Source organism: Thamnophis sirtalis, unplaced genomic scaffold, assembly GCF_051295495.1.
Source record: "Thamnophis sirtalis isolate CommonGarterSnake01/CBP01778 unplaced genomic scaffold, rThaSir2_p1.2 scaffold_16, whole genome shotgun sequence".
NCBI classification, from domain to species: Eukaryota; Metazoa; Chordata; class Lepidosauria; order Squamata; family Natricidae; genus Thamnophis; species Thamnophis sirtalis.
Window position 1 is genome coordinate 2,688,758 of NW_028261396.1, and position 19,598 is coordinate 2,708,355.

Genomic DNA, 19,598 nt, shown 5'->3' on the forward strand with positions numbered 1-19,598 from the left:
TACAATGGCTTTGTGATAAGCAAGCAGCAAGAAATGGGCCACCACCGATGAGAGCAAATGTTTTACCCTCTGTTAATATGCTCCGTCATTTCCTGGTATAAAAAAAGAAATCCTATGCTCAAGAAAAACTGCAATGGCGATTATATATAATTTTATCATTTGCCTTTCAATTTTTTTTTTAAAAAAAACAACCTTTGCATTCTACTACATGATGACTGAGATTTAATTCTGTAGCAACATCGGGAAAGCACAGTTGACTCCAATTTGAAAAACGTCTGAAGTTGCATCTCACAGTTGAGCGAAGCAATGATAACAGATAAAAGCAACAGATAGCTTCATAGACACACATGTACAATTATATATGAAAAGACAAATGTTTATACACAGCAGGCTGCAGTAAATATATTCTAACTATATTTGGACTGAACAGCGGAATCTCCCGTTAATTCATTTCCTGAGACAATATGGAAGTAGAAACTAACTAAAATCAAGAGTACCTAACAAAACTGAACAACAAACCTACGTGATATGAGGTCAAAACATTTTTTCTCTTCTGGATTTGTTTTCACTTGGCAAGTTAACAGATTGAGTTTTGCAGGAGGCCGGTTTGCCTAATTAAAGAAAAACAAAACACAAAGGAGAATCCCTTAGTAAGAGCATATAAAGAATACAGACATTTTTCTGTTACCAATGTTTCCGAAAGGAAAAAATCCTCCTGCCGTTTAGTGCACCAAAGTGGTACTTGCAGAAATTAATGCAATATACAGATAGCCAGTGTCTTTGAATAATATATCTATCACAAGTTGAATTATTATTTTTTGGGAGGGTGGGGGGGTTTGGATCAATGTGAAATTTTAAAGTTTTGGTGTGATGATAAAACCATCTTTCTCCTCGAGTATTTTTCCCCCCCAAACGTCGCCAATTATTCTTCTAAGCAACTCATATCGATGTGATTTATATTTCTTTGATAAAAAATGGGCAAGTAATTTACTTATGGGAAGTTTTCCTGCTGTACTTGACTAATGGCATTTAACTTGTCGAGGAAACATCTGGCTTTCATCTGGTAATAAAAATTAAGGCTGACCAGTTAAAATAAAGCATGATTTTATAAGAGACGGGATAGAAATGCAGGAGTCCCCTTATGTTTAAATACCACACATTACAATTAACATTTAGTTTTTATATTAATAATGGCAGATCAACAGAATTCAAGACAAATTACTTTGGTAACTGACAGAACAATACAAAATTACATATAAAGCTTAACAATTAAAACAAGACAGAGCAGTTGCATAATAGGCATAGCAAGAAGAAAAAAATCCTGTTATAAATTGCAGCCATAGACCTGAAGCAGGGCCGGATTTAGATGAAAAGAATAGGCCCTAGGCTATTCCACTTATGAGGCCCTTTCACCTCCCATTTTTTAAGTTTGTAAATTACATGAGAGACAATAAAATACATCATTACTGTGATATATATCAATATATATCAATATATAGAGCTGGCCTCCCGACGGAGGGCGGCTCTGCTCTGCAGCAAAGGCAGCGAGGCCAGCCGCCTCCCCTGCTGCGCTCAGCTGCCCGGCTCGGCCCCCTTGCCCTCACCTGCCTGGCCGCTGGTGGGCTCCGTGTCGACGGGGCGACTACTGGGAGCGGCCGCGCCTCTCGCCCGACCGCCAGTGCCGGGAACGTGGGCGGGCTCCCCAACTGCCGCGGTACTGGAACAATCTTAACCAATACATTTTAATGTTTGTTTATTAGTCATATGCGTAGAATTTCTCCTTATTTTCTGTTCAGTGTTTTAGTGTTCACTGTTTTTAGAATAGTGTAATTTTAATTTTGCTAACCATTTGAAAGTCGGCCCCTCTTGATCTTGAGGCCCTAGGCTGAAGCCTAGTTAGCCTAAAGGAAAATCCGGCCCTGGCAGACATTAGTGGCATTCATAATCAAAGATAAAGTGTATTCTATTGTGAAGAATATAGCTGATATTGGGACAAAAATTATCTTGATGTATTATTTTCTCCTGCTACTACATAAAGACCTCTGGGCACGCTACTGCAGGTAACTGGAATGAACTTAGTTCCATCCTCTGCTCTAAAAAAAACAACGAATAAAAGCCAGAAATTGAATTGAAATGTGGCAACAGGAGATAAAACTGAACCAAGAAATACAATTTATTTTGCAGGCTAAAAGAAAACAACCTTTTTAGAAGACTATGAAGCAACTTTAGCAATGTTACGCGATCAGTTTCCAGGGCTTTTAATTATGAGTGTGTTCTGAAGGGTCTTATTAAAACTGCAGTCAGTGGGCTAAACCTACCAGTACTTCTAAATCAATGCAATGTTATGTTGGCACTGCAAATGGAAAAGTTAGTGGGCATTAAAAAAAAACAACCTTTTTTATTTTTGCACAGCTTTTGTTCCCTTTTTTTTTTCTTCCTGAGAACACGACAATCCTTTTTGGTCCCTTTTACTGCATAAATATATGCTTCCTGGAATTTATGTTCTAATCAGAAAACATTATTGACCTTCATCTTTAAAAAAGATGGTGGTTTTTTTTTTTAAATTGATGGAAGGAAGAAAAATAACCAGACCTATTTGTTTCCAAATTAGCAATGTTAGGAATGCATGGCACTGCTAATAGAAACTTTATCTGTCCTTTTTCTTTTTTCATTCTGAAACCATACCTTACCAGGAAATATATCAAAATACTCCCACTCATATTTAGCCAGATATACAAGCATGCACAGCTGCTACTAGCTAACTTGGCATTTATTGAACAAACCAAAAATGGCTTGGCTTTTGCACAATATGATCTACCATAAACCGCACAGCCACACCTCACTGGCTGTATTTTACAGCACTCCAAGCCAGGGGAGAAAAGTATGGACTGCATGCAACCTCATGGGACCATCACCTATGACAGAAATTAGCAATAGCAATAGCAGTTAGACTTATATACCGCTTCATAGGGCTTTCAGCCCTCTCTAAGCGGTTTACAGAGTCAGCGTATTGCCCCCAACAACAATCAGGGTCCTCATTTTACCCACCTCGGAAGGATGAAAGGCTGAGTCAACCTTGAGCCGGTGAGATTTGAACAGCCGAACTGCAGTCAGCTGAAGTAGCCTGCAGTGCTGCACTCTAACCACTGCGCCACCTCGGCTCTTCCTCTTACAATGTGCACTCCCCCTACATCCACATAGTGAGATTAGTTTTTTCTGCTGCCTCAAGTCTTTTCCCCACATTCCTACAGATCTTTTCTACCTGCTCCTTGTCTCCCCATCAGTTTTCCTGTCTCTCTGTTGCCTCTCTGAATTTATCTTTTTCTCCGCTTTCCCATTTGACTTCTCTGATCTTTCATTCGCCCACTGTTTTTCTCTTTGATTTCCATATTCTATCGTCAATCTGTCCTACTTACCTCGTTTCCTCAAAAATAAGACTGGGTCTTATTTTGTTTTGGGCCCCAAAATATGAACTAGGGGTTGTTCTGTGGGGGGGATGTCTTAGTTTTCCCCAATGTACGGGACCCTCTACTTCTTCTGCTTGCCATAGCAATAGCAGTTAGACTTATATACCGCTTCATAGGGCTTTCAGCCCTCTCTAAGCCGTTTACAGAGTCAGCATATCGCCCCCACAATCCGGGTCCTCATTTTACTCACCTCGGAAGGATGGAAGGCTGAGTCAACCTTGAGCCAGTGAGATTAGAACTGCTGAACTGCAAATAACAGTCAGCTGAAGTGGCCTGCAGTACTGCACCCTAACCACTGCACCCCGCACTGGCTTACATCAATAGCAATAGCAATAACAGTTAGACATATACCGCTTCATAGGGCTTTCAGCCTTCTCTAAGCGGTTTACAGAGTCAGCACATTGCCCCCAACAATCCGGGTCCTCATTTTACCCACCTCGGAAGGATGGAAGGCTGAGTCAACCCTGAGCCGGTGAGATTTGAACAGCCGAACTGCAGAACTGCAGTCAGCTGAAGTAGCCTGCAGTGCTGCATTTAACCACTGCGCCACCTCAGCTCAAGACCCTTGCACTCAAGGCCACTCACACCCCGACACCTGTTTCACCTTGCGGCAGTGGCTCCAGCAGCTCCATCCAGCAGGACCCCGTGTGGCTGTGGCCACAAGGTGAGGCAGAGGGTAGAGCTGCCCCATGTGCCCATCGGTTTACCTCAGGGCCCCCACAGCCAGCCCATCCATGCCCTGACACTTGCCTCGCCTCACGGCTGTGGCACACCACTCAACCTCCTGCTCCATTCCAGCCACAAGCAGAAGTGGGCCAGTGGCCATGTGGGTGGTGTTGGGACGTGGATGGCTGTGAGGGCCCTGAGATAAGCTGGTGCAAAGGCGCATGGGGAAGCTCCCCTCCCTCCTGCGTTGTTTCGTGGCTGTGACACCATAAGCAACCAGACGGAATGGGTGTGCAGCTGGCTGCATAGGCTCTTAAGTAGGACGGTTCCACCACAAAACCGTGTTCGACTAAAGGGCGCTCGACGAAACCGCGTAGCTGACGTCATCACAGCGCGACAACAGCGCGGAGAAAAAAGCACGCTGTAAACGCTAAACCTAAAATTAACCCCTAAACCTAACCTAACCCCCCTAAACCTAACCCTAAACCTAACCCTAAACCTAACCCTTAACCTAACCCTAAACCTAACCCTAAACCTAATGCTAAACCTAACCCTAACCCTTAACCTAACCCTAAACCTAACCCTAACCCTTAACCTTAACCTAACCCTAACCCTAACCCTTAACCTAACCCTAACCCTAAACCTAACCCTTACCTTAAGTTGAATCGGCTTGCTTTCAAAGCGCTATTTAAAGCGCCCTTCTTTCTCCGCGCTCGCTGTTGTCGCCCTGTTGATGACGTCAGCGACGCTGTTTAATCGGGCGCGCTTTAGTCGAGCGCGGTTTTGTCGTGCCATGAAGTAGGACTTATTTCGGGGGTAGGGCTTATATTAGGCGCACATATAAAACATTCGAAGTCTTATTTTTTGGGTAGGTCTTATTTTCGGGAAAACAGGTTGCCAGGACTTTTCCCCTCTCCAGTTTTTCTGCTTTTTCATTATCCCCAGCACTATATTTCTTTCCCTTTGTCTCTCCCTAACCCTAACCCTTCCCCTATCCAGTCTCTGCTTTCTCCTTCTTCTTTCATTTCTTCAATATCTACTGGAATACTTTTGCTAAGATAAATAGGAGTCTAGGAAAAGTCACATTCAACATAAAATAAAGGTTTTATATCCACCCACTCTGGATCCGTGATCCTCTCCAGGATGGCAGTCCTTGAAATGATAGAAGCTGCCATCTCTCTTGGAGGTGAAATCTAATAAAATCACGTCATGGCTTTTTGCACGATGTGAGAACTCACGGATAATGAGCATCTGTCCTTTTCTGTTTGTAAAAGTAATTTGCCTGAATGTTGAAGTGAGTTTTACCCCAAATGTGTCAGGTTAATTAATTCAAAATAGAAGCTGGTCCAGATGAGTAAGTGCCTATTTAGAAAATGTATTTGACGGCAGATTTAAAGGGACAGAGTGGATGGGTGGAATAAGATTAAGATGGCAGAAATGCTGCTGTGCCCTATTCCCTTCTTTCCAACCTAGATCCTCCACAACAACAACAGCACACAGCAACACATTTAATGCAAAACCAGAGGAAGAAAAAAGAAGAAGCCATTTCTCCTGAATAGAACATAACAACGGGAGGCACCAAGATCACTGAAAACCAAATATAAAAAGTCAAAAAGAAATGATATCGCGTCAGATAGGTTTTCATGACCTAAACTTGAAAAACCCGAGGACTAATTTGATCTAAGCCTCAATCTCAGAACATCTGCAGCAATAATTAACAGAGGCGTTCTCAACAGAAAATATATTCATTTGAGTAAATGAGTAAATTTGAGCTGCGCTGATATTAAAGCAAAACATACAAGTTATAACACAACAGAGCATCCTTGGCGCTACTGTATGTCGAATCATGGCTGCAAGTGCTTGGAAAGATGGCCTGGTTGTAACCTGGATCCTTAAAAGCACAAACCACCTTTTAAAACAATTCTTTTGCTACAGCTCACTAAGGCATGATCTGTTGTAAATATAATTTGTTGAACAAGGCACAACAGCTTATTGCATATTATGTAAGAGTTCAAGCGCTCTACCCAACATTGTTTAGAAGAGATAAAATGGGTGTTCAAATATGTTAGGTTTAAGACACGCATTTTTGCTCCACTAACCACACTCTAAATTGCCAAAGAAATCCCACTCTGGCACCATGCATTCCTCAGATAACAATTTTGCACATTTGCATACACATTAAACCAGGGGTGGGTTTCAGGCGGTTCGCGGCGGTCCCCGCAAACCGGTTGGTCGGCGAACCCGGAAGTAAGTAACTTCCGGGAACGCCGAAGGATCCGCCCGCCCGCGTTTCTTACCCGGTTTTGACGAGTTCTGCGCTTCCACGCATACGCAGAACGCATACAGTGCCTGTGCGATCCTCCAGGAGCAGCTGGAGCATCGCACAGGCGTTAGTACGCGTGCGTGCACTGCGCGTGTGCAAGAGGACGCCGCCGGCCCCATTCCAACCGAACCGGTTGGAACGGGGCGAGAAACCCACCCCTGCATTAAACCATTGTTTAGATGCCACGGTGACCTAGCTTAGCGCATGGGGTAGAATCAGCCAGTATGAAAGTAAAGAACTTACAATTGTAATTTCTTCTTTCTGCAAATTACCTTTGCAAGATACCAGTGAAAAACAAGGCATTTTAAAAGTTCCAAAACCCAGAGTAAAAGAAAGTTGGGAATTATATTATAAAGTCAAGTATGTGTTGATCAAGTCAATGGGACTACCTATCCAAAAAGGAGAAGGAGCTGTCAGTAGTTCTTGGAGAAAGAAAGCAGCAGCAGTATTGAAAACTGGGAATTGAATAGATGTTTTTAGTATTTCAATTGATTTTAAAATGAATTGCAAATATAAAATTAAATGCATTATTATGAAATTATCATTGGACGTAATAACTAATTATTTCAATTACTTTAATAATTAAAAGGGTACCTAAATGGGATCAGCTAATTTCATGCTGACAAAAATAAGAAATATGACTGACGCTCTTTTAATTACTAGTCTCCAAAAGATTGAATGTAAAATACAATTAAATCTCGGGGAACAAAACACACCCTACATGTTATCATTAAAAAAGTAAAATCCAATTGAAACAGATCCTTTGAAACACAGACCTACTACACAGAAGCTGTGTGAGGCTGTAATCCATATCATTTTATCTGGGAGGAAGACCCACTGAGCCAAGGTGGCACAGTGGTTAGGGTGCAGCACTGCAGGCCACTTCAGCTGACTGTTATCTGCAGTTCGGCGGTTCTAATCTCACCGGCTCAAGGTTGACTCAGCCTTCCATCCTTCCGAGGTGGGTGAAATGAGGACCCAGACTGTGGGGGCAATATGCTGACTCTGTAAACCGCTTAGAGAGGGCTGAAAGCCCTATGAAGCGGTATATAAGTCTAACTGCTATTGCTATTTAAAAGAATTTGCTTTCTAATGAGATGCCTACGGGAATGCTACGAATGATAGAAACTAGTTTTGTAGCAGCTTGGAAGAAAACAATAGTTCACACTTCAGATAAACTTCCAAATAAGGGCTTACAGGTGTAGAAAGTGTGCTTTTTGCCTGGAGCTGCATTTCCAATTTCCTATTCAGCACGATCTCTGCCCATTTGAACAATGGACGGCACTCTCCTCCAAACCAGATTGCCCTTAATTAAAGATTTCTTCCATGCCTTTGGCAACAGTAGAGAAGTGGTTGGCCGCTGGCTTCTTCCAGGAAGTTTTTTCAACGAGTAGATCCAGTCCCTCCTTAGCTTTTTGAGATTCAGCCAGGCGCAAGTACTTGCTGTGACTACGCCTTAATTATAGTTTGACAATCTAATCTGCTGGGCTACACACTAAAAGAGGATATTTCAAGGTGCTGGTCGCTACCTATAAAGCCCTACATGGCATCGGACCTGGGTACCTGAGAGACCGCCTCCTGCCGATTACCTCCCATAGACCAATTAGATCTCACAGGTTAGGTCTCCTCCGGATTCCATCTGCCAGCCAATGTCGGCTGGCGACTCCCCGGGGGAGAGCCTTCCCTGTTGCAGCTCCGGCCCTCTGGAACGAGCTCCCTGTTGAGATCCGGATCCTTACTACCCTCCCGGCCTTCCGCAAAGCCACCAAGTCCTGTCTGCTCCAGCAGGCTGGGGGGAGCTGAGAAGCATCTACCTCCACGGAAATTGTGAATGTTGGTTTTGTTTTTAATATGTTGTCTTTGTCTTGTTCCCCCCTTTCCCTTGTCTTTTGTGAGCCGCCCGGAGTCCTCCGGGAGTGGGCGGGATACAAGACGAATAAATAAATAAATAAATAAATAAATAAATAAATAAATAATAATAAGAAGAAGAAAATATGAAAAAAGGAGGTGTATGTTCAAATTTCCCTACGTTTACGATCCTTCAAAAATGAACCACCTTAGTAACAGACATGAACGGAAAACAATTTTGAAAAGAAAAACAATCAAATGGTTTACTATTCCTTTAATTTCAAAACCTAAGAGGGAACACTCTGCGCAAAATGAAATGCTATTTCATTACAGGGAGTCCTTGGTTAACAACAGTGATTGGGAGCCGGGTTTCCATCATTAAGTGATGCGATCATAAAGTGCGACACCACGTGATCGTATCAATCCATGACAGCAATCCTGGCAGTCCCTGTTACCATCCTTAAGCGAGGTTCCTGGGTCATTAAGCAAGGGCATCCTCATGACTTTCAGTCGGCTTCCGACAACCCAGGTCAATAAGGAAGCAGACAGAATATTACACGCCTAGAAAGCTTGCAAACAGGTCGGCAGGCAAGTAAGTGGGGAAAAGGGTGTGTTGTTGTATAAGTGCGTAAGTATAGTGTGAAGACGGAGAGACTTCTGAAGCCAACTGGGGGAGGGCATGAGAGTTTGCATAAGGGGCCAACTACCATGTTTCCCCGAAAATAAGACAGGGTCTTATTTTCTTTTGGACCCCCCCCCCCCGAAATAAGCGCCTGGCCTTAGTTTTGGGGAGCTCTTATTATTTTTTTACGGTGCGGGAGGCCCCTTAACCTTGGGGCCGTAAGTTCTGTCTCTGTTTCTGGCACACTCTTGCCAGCCCTAGCATTGCTGGGCCTGCCCCTCTTTTTGCGGCCACCGCTAAGAGAAGGGGCGTGGTAGCTAGGGTTTACGGGCGTGGCCTCCATGAGTCCGATCCATGTGGATGGCAGGTGCATGTGGGGATGTTCTGCCCCTCCACCAGGAAATGGTGGAGACCAGCTGCACATGCATTTGAATGTTTTAGGGGAGGGCTTATTTTAGCACATGCGCTCAAAAGCCGGATTGGACGTATTATCCGGGGAGGTCTTTTTTCAGGGAAACAGGGTACCACACACAGCACAGCACAAGTGCATCAAGGCTTGGGGGCAGTTGTTCTGAATTGTATTATTACTATTCATTTTTTATCAATTGTATGTTCTCCTTATTTAAATGATTTTTAATATAATTATCAAGTATATTTTCTATTATTGGTCCATGAGGTGGCCTTATTTGGTTGTTAGGAGTTCACTGCTTTTTTTTTCTTTTTTTTAATAAAATGAGCATAGAATGCAGAGGTGGGTTCCTACCAGTTCGCACCTATTCGGTAGAACCGGTTCGTCAAATCTACCGAACCGGTTAGAAGAGGTTCCACCAGTGGACCCGGAAAGCAGGCCACACCTACAGAAGAGGTTCCAAAATTTTTTGAAACCCACCACTGATAGAATGTCTTCTGCATATTCACATGTGAAAACCTCTGTATCAGGGAGGTCTTTGCGTAGATGTTGATTAAACCTTGCAAAATCACGGTAGAACCAAATCTGCAAAAAGTTACGCATACAAAGAATTCAGTGCAGATGTTCACAGAAAATGCAGGGCTGAGCCTTTTAAAATATTGCTTGTATGACTTCAACACTTTTTGCAAAACTACTATTATCAGTTCTTCTAATATGTTTCTGAAGAATAGGAAATTGGAACAGAAATATGCTACTTTGAATGAACATAACATTACCTTTCTGTTCATGTAAAATCTGAGTATTCGCAATCAATAGTACAGTTATTTATGCTTTATACTAGGCAAAGTAACTGACAGCATAATGACAAAGAATTCTATTCTAAAAAAAAAAAGACCTTGCTTTCAGAAACCTCTGATCATGAATGATCTCTTTGGCATCATAGCAGGAGTACTGAAAGAACTAAGCATACTTTTTTTTACAATTGATAAATAAGTAAATACAAACTCCCAAATGAAAAAGTCCACCAGTTACGAAATCAGAAGTTGGAGAATTTATTTATTTTTTCCTAACAATGCTATACAGTCACTTGCCTTTCTGGAAATAAGGGAACCAGTACCTAAAAACCAGCTCTTGTTCTTCCTCAACCATTTCTGATATAATAATAATAATAATAATTGATAAAATCACCATCAGTCAAATGCAAAAAGCCGCACTGCTTGGATCTGCACGCATATTACGAAAATACGTTACGACATCCTAGGCCCCTGGGTAGGGCCCGACTAGTAACCAATGCCAAATCCGGCGAAACAACTGGCCGCTGTGATACAATTGTATAATAATAATAGGAAAATTTTGAAATCTAAATTGAATGGTGGAAATACAATCAAGGCCATAAATACCTGGGCAATACCAATTATAAGATACACAGCTGGTATAGTTAACTGGACACAGCTGATTTGGACATTTTGGACCGAAAAACCAGGAAACTAATGACAATGCACTACAGTTTACATCCACATGGTGATACTGATAGACTATACCTGCCCCAAAAATCAGGTGGCAGAGGATTATTACAAGTGAAGCAAACAGTTGAAGAAGAAAAACATGCACTGGCTGATTATTTAAAAGAAAGTCAAGAACATCTATTAATCAAAGTAAAGAACAAAAATCTACTGAAGGCCCAACAGACGAAACAAGAATACAGAAAAGATGTGATAAAATCAAGAATGGAGAGTTGGCAGAACAAAGCACTGCATGGCCAATTTCTGGAAAAAATAAAAGATAAAGTGGACAGTGAAAAACTTGGTTATGGTTAAAAACAGGTACATTAAAGAAAGAAACAGAGTCACTAATCCTGGCTGCGCAAGAACAAGCTATCCGCACAAATGCCATTAAGGCCAAAATCGAAAAATCCTCTGATGATGCCAAATGCAGACTTTGCAAAGAAGCTGATGAAACTGTTGATCACATACTCAGCTACTGTAAAAAAATCGCGCAGACTGATTATAAATTGCGGCACAATTCAGTAGCACAAATGATCCATTGGAATTTGTGCAAAAATTATAATATTGAAACAGCAACAAACTGGTGGGAACATCAGCCTGAAAAAGTCACCGAAAATCAGATGGTCAAGATCTTGTGGGATTTCCGTATACAAACAGACAAAATACTGGCGCATAATACACTAGACATCACACTGGTTGAGAAAAACAAGGTTACAATCATAGATATTGCAATACCAGGTGATAGCAGGGTCACCGAGAAGGAATATGAAAATATCGCAAAATACCAGGACTTAAAAATTGAAATTCAATGACTATGGCACAAACCAGCAGTGGTAATTCCAGTGGTAATTGGCACACTGGGTGCTATTCCAAAAGCACTGGAATTACATTTAAAAGTTAAAAATTGACAAAATCACCATCAGTCAAATGCAAAAAGCCGCACTGCTTGGATCTGCACGCATATTACGGAAATACGTTACGACGTCCTAGACCCCTGGGTGGGGCCTGACTAGTAACCAATGCCAAATCCGGCGAAACAACTGGCCGCTGTGATACAATTGTATAATAATAATAATAATAATAATAACAACAACAATAACAACAACAACTCCGCCGTTGCTGGTCCCAAGCCCGGATGAGAAAGGAGGAGAGTTGGGGTCAGGTTGGCAACCTGGCCCCATAAAAAAAAAACCCGCCAACCCATACAATATGGTGAAAGAAACGAATAAAAATTTTATACCGCATCGGTCGTCGCGAGGGTTAACAAGGGCCGTGGCGGATGTTGGGGTCCCTGGACATCTGTCGACAAGTGGGCTACAAGTGGACCAGCCAACAAAACGAAATACGTTACTACGTCCTAGGTCCCTGGGTGGGGCCCGACTAGTAACCAATGCCAAATCCAACGAAACAACTGGCCACTGTGATACAATTGTATAATAATAATAATATAATAGTTGGGTGGGGCCCGACTAGTAATCAATGCCAAATCCGGCGAAACAACTGGCCACTGTGATACAATTGTGTTGTTGTGATAATAATAATAATCTATCTCTCCCATGATCATATTTGAAAAGTTGTTGAGCAGATTTCTCTTTAATCCCTGGTGCTGGGCATGTACAATGCACATGAGCTAATGATTTAAAAATACATGACTCATAGCAGTATCAAGAGACATAAAAATGTCTTTTTGACAAATAAAAAGACATTTTTATTTATCTGTACAGAATTAAGACTTTCCTCTTTTGTACCTACATAGAGCATGTAATTATTTTTAGAATTCCTCATCAAGCATAGTGGGAAAACACGAGCAACTTCCATATCAATGGTACTGAATTCTCTAATCATCTGCTCTGGAAAAGAAAAATCTAGGAAATACTAGACATACAAAAATAATTGCAGATTAATATGGCTTTTATATGTAAGTAACCATCTCTGTACATAGAATGCTGTAAACAAATACTTACTGTACCATGGGAAATAGTTAGGAAGCCATTTTTAACAATGCACTTTCTCTTCTGCCAAACCTTCCTGATCCTGTTTTGTTAAAAAATAAAAAGAGACAGAGGGATTTATATTGCAAATTAATTTGAGCTGTTGGAGAAATCCCAATTTTTATTTTTAAATTCAAAATACTGCAGCATTATTTGTACATACCCATCACTTTTCTTATAGAGGCTGCCGTCTCTTTCCGTGCCATGCTCCTTATTTCCCTGAGGTTGGTGTAAACTGTACGTTGTACTTTGACGGAGTTGGGAATCCTACAAGAAGAGTAGTGGTTGGAGATTATTGTGGCTTGGGTAATTATTTGTATTATTTAATAAATATGTTTGTGGCCCATCCTGCCCCAAGGCATTTCATTTCAGAATCATTTTTTCCTGACTTCATTATTCATATTTAAAGAAACATGAATTGCTAAGTTTACTAAGGGTGTATCATGAACAATTCAAGTCCCAAACATAATCATTACCTAAATACACCTTGGCTGTAAATGTGACAGGGAGATAATTCCACAAATTTGAAAAACAATCACATTTGCAATGCTAAAACCTCTTTCAATTGTATAGCAATAGCAATTAGACTTATATACCGCTTCATAGGGCTTTCAGCCCTCTCTAAGCGGTTTACAGAGTCAGCATATTGCCCCCAACAACAATCCGGGTCCTCATTTCACCCACCTCGGAAGGATGGAAGGCTGAGTCAACTCTGAGCAGGTGAGATTTGAACAGCCGAACTGCAGAACTGCAGTCAGCTGAAATACCCTGCAGTGCTGCATTTAACCACTGCGCCACCTTCGCTCTTATATGTATGAGACTAATATTATATGAGACACATTTAGAGAGCAAGTTTTAAAAAAAGGAACTACATGAATGTTTAACACTTCAGAATGGTAAACCATCGAACTGGTTTGGCTGACTTTCATTCTCCTAAACAAAATAATTTCAGCATCGAATTCTCTGGAAATGCTATGTTGCAAGCGTACTGAATACATTTTGCAAAGAGACTAGCGATTCATAAAATTATAAGCCACCTTTTGCTCACAAGAGATTCATCCTTCACAGTGGTGGGTTTCAAAAATTTTTGGAACCTACTCTGTGGGCGTGGCCTCATTTGTGGGAGTGGCTTGCTGGCCATGTGACCTGGTAGGAGTGGCTTGCCAGCCATGTTTGTTCTCTCTCTCTCTCTCTCTCTCTCTCTCTCTCTCTCTCTCTTTCCTTTTGTCTCTCTGTCCCTTTTTTCTTTTTTTCTTGCATCTCCCTCTCTCACTCTTTTTCTTTCTTTTTTTCTTCCTTTCTTTCTTCCTTCCTTCCTTCCTTCCTTTCTCTCTCTGTGTCTGTCTGTCTGTTTGTCTATGTGGGGGGGCAGTGGGGGGTTTCAAAAATTTTTGGAACCTCTTCTGTAGGTGTGGCCTGCTTTCCGGGTCCACTGGTAGAACCTCTTCTAACCGGTTCGGTAGATTTGACGAACCGGTTCTACCGAACAGGTGCAAACTGGTAGGAACCCACCTCTGATCCTTCATAAACAATCATTAATCTGAATATTTCAAGCAGTAAATAATACACAGCAAAAACAACACAAAACATTTCTGTTAATCTTTATACACACAGGTATCTCCACGTAATATAACACCAAACACAAGAAAACTCCAACAGTAACGAAAATCAAGCCTGTGGATTTCGATAAAGAAAATAATTTTTAACAAAGTGAGCTTCAGTGCAGGAGACTCCCATTCAGAAATGTAATTAGTTATCCAGTTTCTATCTCCATGAATAATTCTGGATGGCGATCAGAATTAAAACGGAATAAAAACAATAACAAACAGCATAAAACTTAAAAATACAGGCAGGCTGAAAAACAACAACCCAAATCACTAACATAACTAAAAAGTGGGTCCCTGTAATTACTTGGGGGCCCCAGGCCCTTGTACAAAACCAGGCCTTTGGGGCCCTTACAGAAGACCAACAGGGTCTGGGCCATTCTGATTTCCAAAAGGAGAATGTTCCAGAACAACAGCGCTACAGCACACAAGGCACATGTTTTCTAGGGCCTGTCGACTGGCATGCTTTGGCCAATAGAAGCCACAGCATGCCTATTCTACCTGGCCAGATCAGACAGATAAAGACAATTGGGGGGGGGACGCGACTGGTCCCTCTAGTACAGGGGTGTTAAACTCGATTTCATTGAGCGCCATATCAGGGTTCTGTTTGACCTCGGGGAGCTGGGGGGCATTGCCAAGACGGGATGGGCATAGCCCTCTACCAGTGAAAAAGGAGATCACAGGCCCGGTTTTCAGCTGGGATGGCTTCCTGCAACTTTTTGCCTGCGAAAACGCAGCTCAAGGGAGCGTGCAGCCCTTCTGAGCTCCATTTTCACTGGCAGAGGTGCCATGGAGTGGTCCTTCCCTGCCCACCAAGTCATGCCCACCAAGCAATGCCGTGCCCATCAAGCCACGCCCCTGGAACCAGTAGCAAAACGATTTGAATCCCACCACTGACCAGAGATTATCTAACTGTGACCAATGCCATTTCTGTCCCATATTCTTGTCTGAAACCCCATCTGAAAAGGGCCTAGATAATTCCCAAGCTACCTTAGACCCCCCCAACTCCAGAAAAATTAAGTTGATGTGTCCCGTCCCGTCCCCCCCAAGACCATAAGCCGGGGGAATTCCACCACCAATCCATGGCCATGGATTCAGAGAGCTCCCATTATCATGTAGGGCAGTAGCAATAGCAACAGCAGTTAGACTTATATACCGCTTCATAGGGCTTTCAGCCCTCTCTAAGCGGTTTACGGAGTCAGCATATCGCCCCCACAGTCTGGGTCCTCATTTCACCCACCTCGGAAGGATGGAAGGCTGAGTCAACCCTGAGCCGGTGAGATTAGAACCGCTGAACTGCAGATAACAGTCAGCTGAAGTGGCCTGCAGTACTGCACCCTAACCACTGCGCCACCACAGCTCAGTACCCCAAGAGGTCCCCAAGAATCTAAAATGACCATCAAGACTTGATTCCATGTATCCTCCCATGCTGGCCTTCCAGTTACTGGCAACCATCAATATTCCATGCTATTATGCAGGCTCAGTCCTCATTCAATTTTTGGGGGGGTCTTTGGGTGATATTTCTGGAATTCTGCTATATGATTATGATTTATGTTATTCTGGCTGCAGAAGTGCTAGTATAAAAAGAACTACTACTAGTAGCAGCCTTTATAAACTTTCGGCCTGCGTCCAACTTACTGTTATCTATGTTCAATAACTAAATTGTATGATCTCACAAAATGCAAAACAGAAGAAATTATTGACATGCTGGTCACTTAAGGAAAAAAAATACGAGTTTCTTAACAGTACGTGACAATCATGCAGAGTATTTTTTTTTATAATAAAAAAATATTTAAAGGACTTACTCTCCTAGACTTCGGTCACAAAAGGCAAATGCATTTTAGGAAGAAAAGTAGATCAGTTGCAATGCAAAAACAGACGTGGCACAGAGCATAGCAGAAGGCTACATAACAGGACATTGTATACTGTATATTCAGCTTTGAAAGCGTAATTTTCTTTACTTGCTCAGGTTTCAAAGTTGTGCATCCCAAACTACCCACTAAACAAGATTATCACTATACAGGTAGTCCTCAATTTACAACCACTTGTTTACTAATGGTTCAAAGCTACAGCAGCACTGAAAAAAAGTGACTTATAAGCACTTACAATTGTGGCAGCATCTCCACAATCACCTGATCAAAATTCAGACACTTAACATGTATTTACCGTGGCACGAAAAAACCGCGGTCCACTAAAGCGCGCCCGATTAAAGCGCGTACCTGACGTCATCGGCAGCGCGACAAATACGACCGCGGAGAAAAAAGGGCGCTTTAAAAAGCGCTTTTAAAGCAAGCCGATTCACGTAAAGGTAAGGGTTAGGTTAAGGGTTAGGGTTAGGTTTAGGGTTACATTAAGCATTAGGGTTAGGTTTAGGGTTAGGTTAAGGGTTAGCGTTAGGTTTAGCGTTAGGTTAAGGGTTAGGTTTAGGGTTAGGTTTAGATTTACGCGTTAATTTTAATTTTACCGCTCACAGCGTGCTGTTTTCGTCGCGCTGTGATGACGTCACGTACACGCTTTCGTTGAGCGTGCTATAGTCTACCGCGGTTTTGTGGTGGAACCGTATTTACGACGGTTGCAGTGTCATGAGGCCATGGGCTAAAACCATCTTTCAGAAAGCAAAAATCAATGGGGGAAGACAGATTCACTTAACAACTGCAGTGATGTGCTTAAAAAACCGTGGTTAAAAAAAAAAGAGTTGTAAAATCAGGCACAACTTACTTAATAGCAATTTGATCCCAACTGTGGTTTTAAGTCAAGGACTACCTGTACTAAAATCTTTACGTTAAGTTTAAGGATACATGGGTGGGGACATGGTGATTAGCGCTCAGAAGCAGCAGATAATAATTTGCTAACAGCTGAATGTTTGGTTTCCTACTCATAAAGTCCAGGTGATTCATCCCAATCTGAAAAGACTAGAAGCCTTCAGGGGAGTTTTCCAACTAAAACTATAATCCAATAAAGTAATCCAAACTTACCGGGGTATTACTGTGTGCTCAGCTAGAGTGTCTATGAAGTTTTTATGCATTTATAATTTTAATAGTCCCACCTATGTCCCCCCTCTGATTGAGTAATCTTGCCTCAAGCTAGACACCAGGGACGTGCAGTCACTAGAGGCAAGGGAGGCGGGGGCCTCACCAGTCTCCTCAGAGAAAGGAAAGGATTTTAAATAATTTTCTTAAAATAATTAAAGCCAGGGTAGTTGCTACCAGATTTCAAGTCACAGTGGCTTGGTGTCTGCTCTCAGTATTAACTAGGAGGAGGCCAGAGAACTAGGGGCCTCTTTTGCATAAGGAATTTTTCGCCTTTTAAGAGTTAAGCAAGGGTTAACAAGCAAAGAATTCCTTATGCAAATGAGGCACGTATTCTCTTGCCTCCTGTAGAGGGCATTTTTAGAGGCTTTTTAGAGTTCTCTGGGAGCAACTAGCTCAGTCTGACAGAGCTCTGGCTTTTCAAGAGGGGAGGGCAGGGCAGGGCAGGGAGAAGCAGAGTTGAAATCGTCTCTGAAACAGCTGGAAAAGGTGCGTGTGGGGAGGGGGGAGGAATTCAAGAAGTTTGATCGGAAGGCAGCAGGGGAAGGGGGGTATGGCAGAGGGGCTGTTTTCAAGCCTTTGGAAAATATATCCAATCCAACTTCTGTGTTTGTCTTTGAGAGTGAGTGAATGAGAGAGGGATCGAAGTTCTCTGTGTGCGTGTGTCTGTTTGAGAGAGGGGGGAGGGAGGGAGGGAGGGAGGAAGGAGGGGAGGGAGAAGAAAAAGAATGGGAAAACTTATTTTGCAAGGGGGGGAAATGCTGTCGCTTTAAATCGGAACTGAGCATGCCTGGCTGTGGAATTCTGGGAGTTGAAGTCCACAAGTCTAAAAAGTGCCTCACCAGGGCTAAAGCTGACCGCACGTCACTGCTAGACACAGTAATTATTTTTTTAACAGAGCAACAGATTCAAAACTTTGACAGAGAGAGGGCAACTTGTCTAGAGAGGGTCGTGGTGAAGGTTGCAGAGGGTCTACCCATGAACACTAATGTAGGGTCTGTATCTAATCGATAAGGTAGAATGTGCAGTCTTTTTCAGGCTGATGTGACTTAGCTTCTGAGTGGAAATGCCAGGATCTGAACTTCCCCAAATGATTGGGAGGAGTATAAAGTGGACAAAAAAAAGGCCAGGACAAAAATTACATGTATTAGAATGTCCAATTTAATTAGCCAGTTGATGTGATTGCTCACCATCTACTTAATAATTTCCCCTTCCTTTCACATACCGTATTTTTCGGACTATAAGATGCACCGGAGTATAAGACACACCAAGATTTTGAAGAGGTAAATTTTTTTAAAAAGGTTTTGTACTCTGCAGGCCTCCCAAATGCTCTGCACGCCTCATTTTTTGTGAAAAATGGGGCATGCAGAGAGTTTGAGCAGCCTGCAAAGTGCTCCTGGGGGCTGGGGGGGGGCAAAAACGATAAAAAATGGGCCCATTTTTTTTGCAAAAAACAGGGCATGCATAGGCTTTGGGAAGCTTGTAGAATGCTCCTAGGGGCTGCGGGAGCAAAAATGGCCGGCTTTTTGCTCATTTTTGCCCTCCCCAGCCCGCAGGAGGCACTTTGCGGGCCTCCCAAACCCTCTGGACATCCATTTTTGTGAAGGGGGCGGGGTTTCAGGAGGCCAAAAATACTGTATTCAGTGTATAAGACGCACCCAAATTTTCACCCTCTTTTTTGGGGGAAAAAGGTCCTTCTTATACTCCAAAAAATACGGTATTTAAAATTTATAGTTCGGAAATAAATTATGGGAAGAGTTTGGGAGTTAAAGATTAAATATAAGGACATATAAGTTTAAGAATCCAGTGGCATCTTTGCAGAAAAAGGCAGAGAGATTTGACACTTTTTGTGTTTGTTTGAATGAACTCTGGGAGCAATTCCAAAAGCCATTAAACAATGCCTACAGAACAATGTACTGAACTTTCCCAGAAATAAGTTTTAAACTCCTGCAATTCTGTATGACAATGCCCCCAGTTAAAAACAAGTCAGAAAGGCTTTGGGCACCAAAGGAATAAGCCATGCAGAAATATTCTAAGAAATCTGAACAAATCACGTTGAATCTAATGTAAAATATATTAATTCCATACGATCAATAAATCAGCAAATTGTTCCATTAAACCTGAAAGGCACATT

At 42.2% G+C, this 19,598-nt stretch overlaps 1 protein-coding gene across 2 annotated transcripts in view; it reads right to left on the reverse strand.

The window, feature by feature from the left end:
- ASAP2 (ArfGAP with SH3 domain, ankyrin repeat and PH domain 2) overlaps nucleotides 1–19,598 on the reverse strand; it is a 119,978-nt gene that overhangs the window by 37,495 nt on the left and 62,885 nt on the right. For both annotated transcript variants that reach the window (XM_087702725.1, XM_087702724.1), the window contains exons 10-12: nucleotides 12,995–13,098; nucleotides 12,805–12,874; nucleotides 524–611 (exon numbers count right to left, since the gene is read on the reverse strand). In XM_087702725.1, coding sequence (XP_087558851.1) covers nucleotides 524–611; nucleotides 12,805–12,874; nucleotides 12,995–13,098 — 262 coding nt within the window. The remainder of the gene's footprint in view (nucleotides 1–523; nucleotides 612–12,804; nucleotides 12,875–12,994; nucleotides 13,099–19,598) is intronic.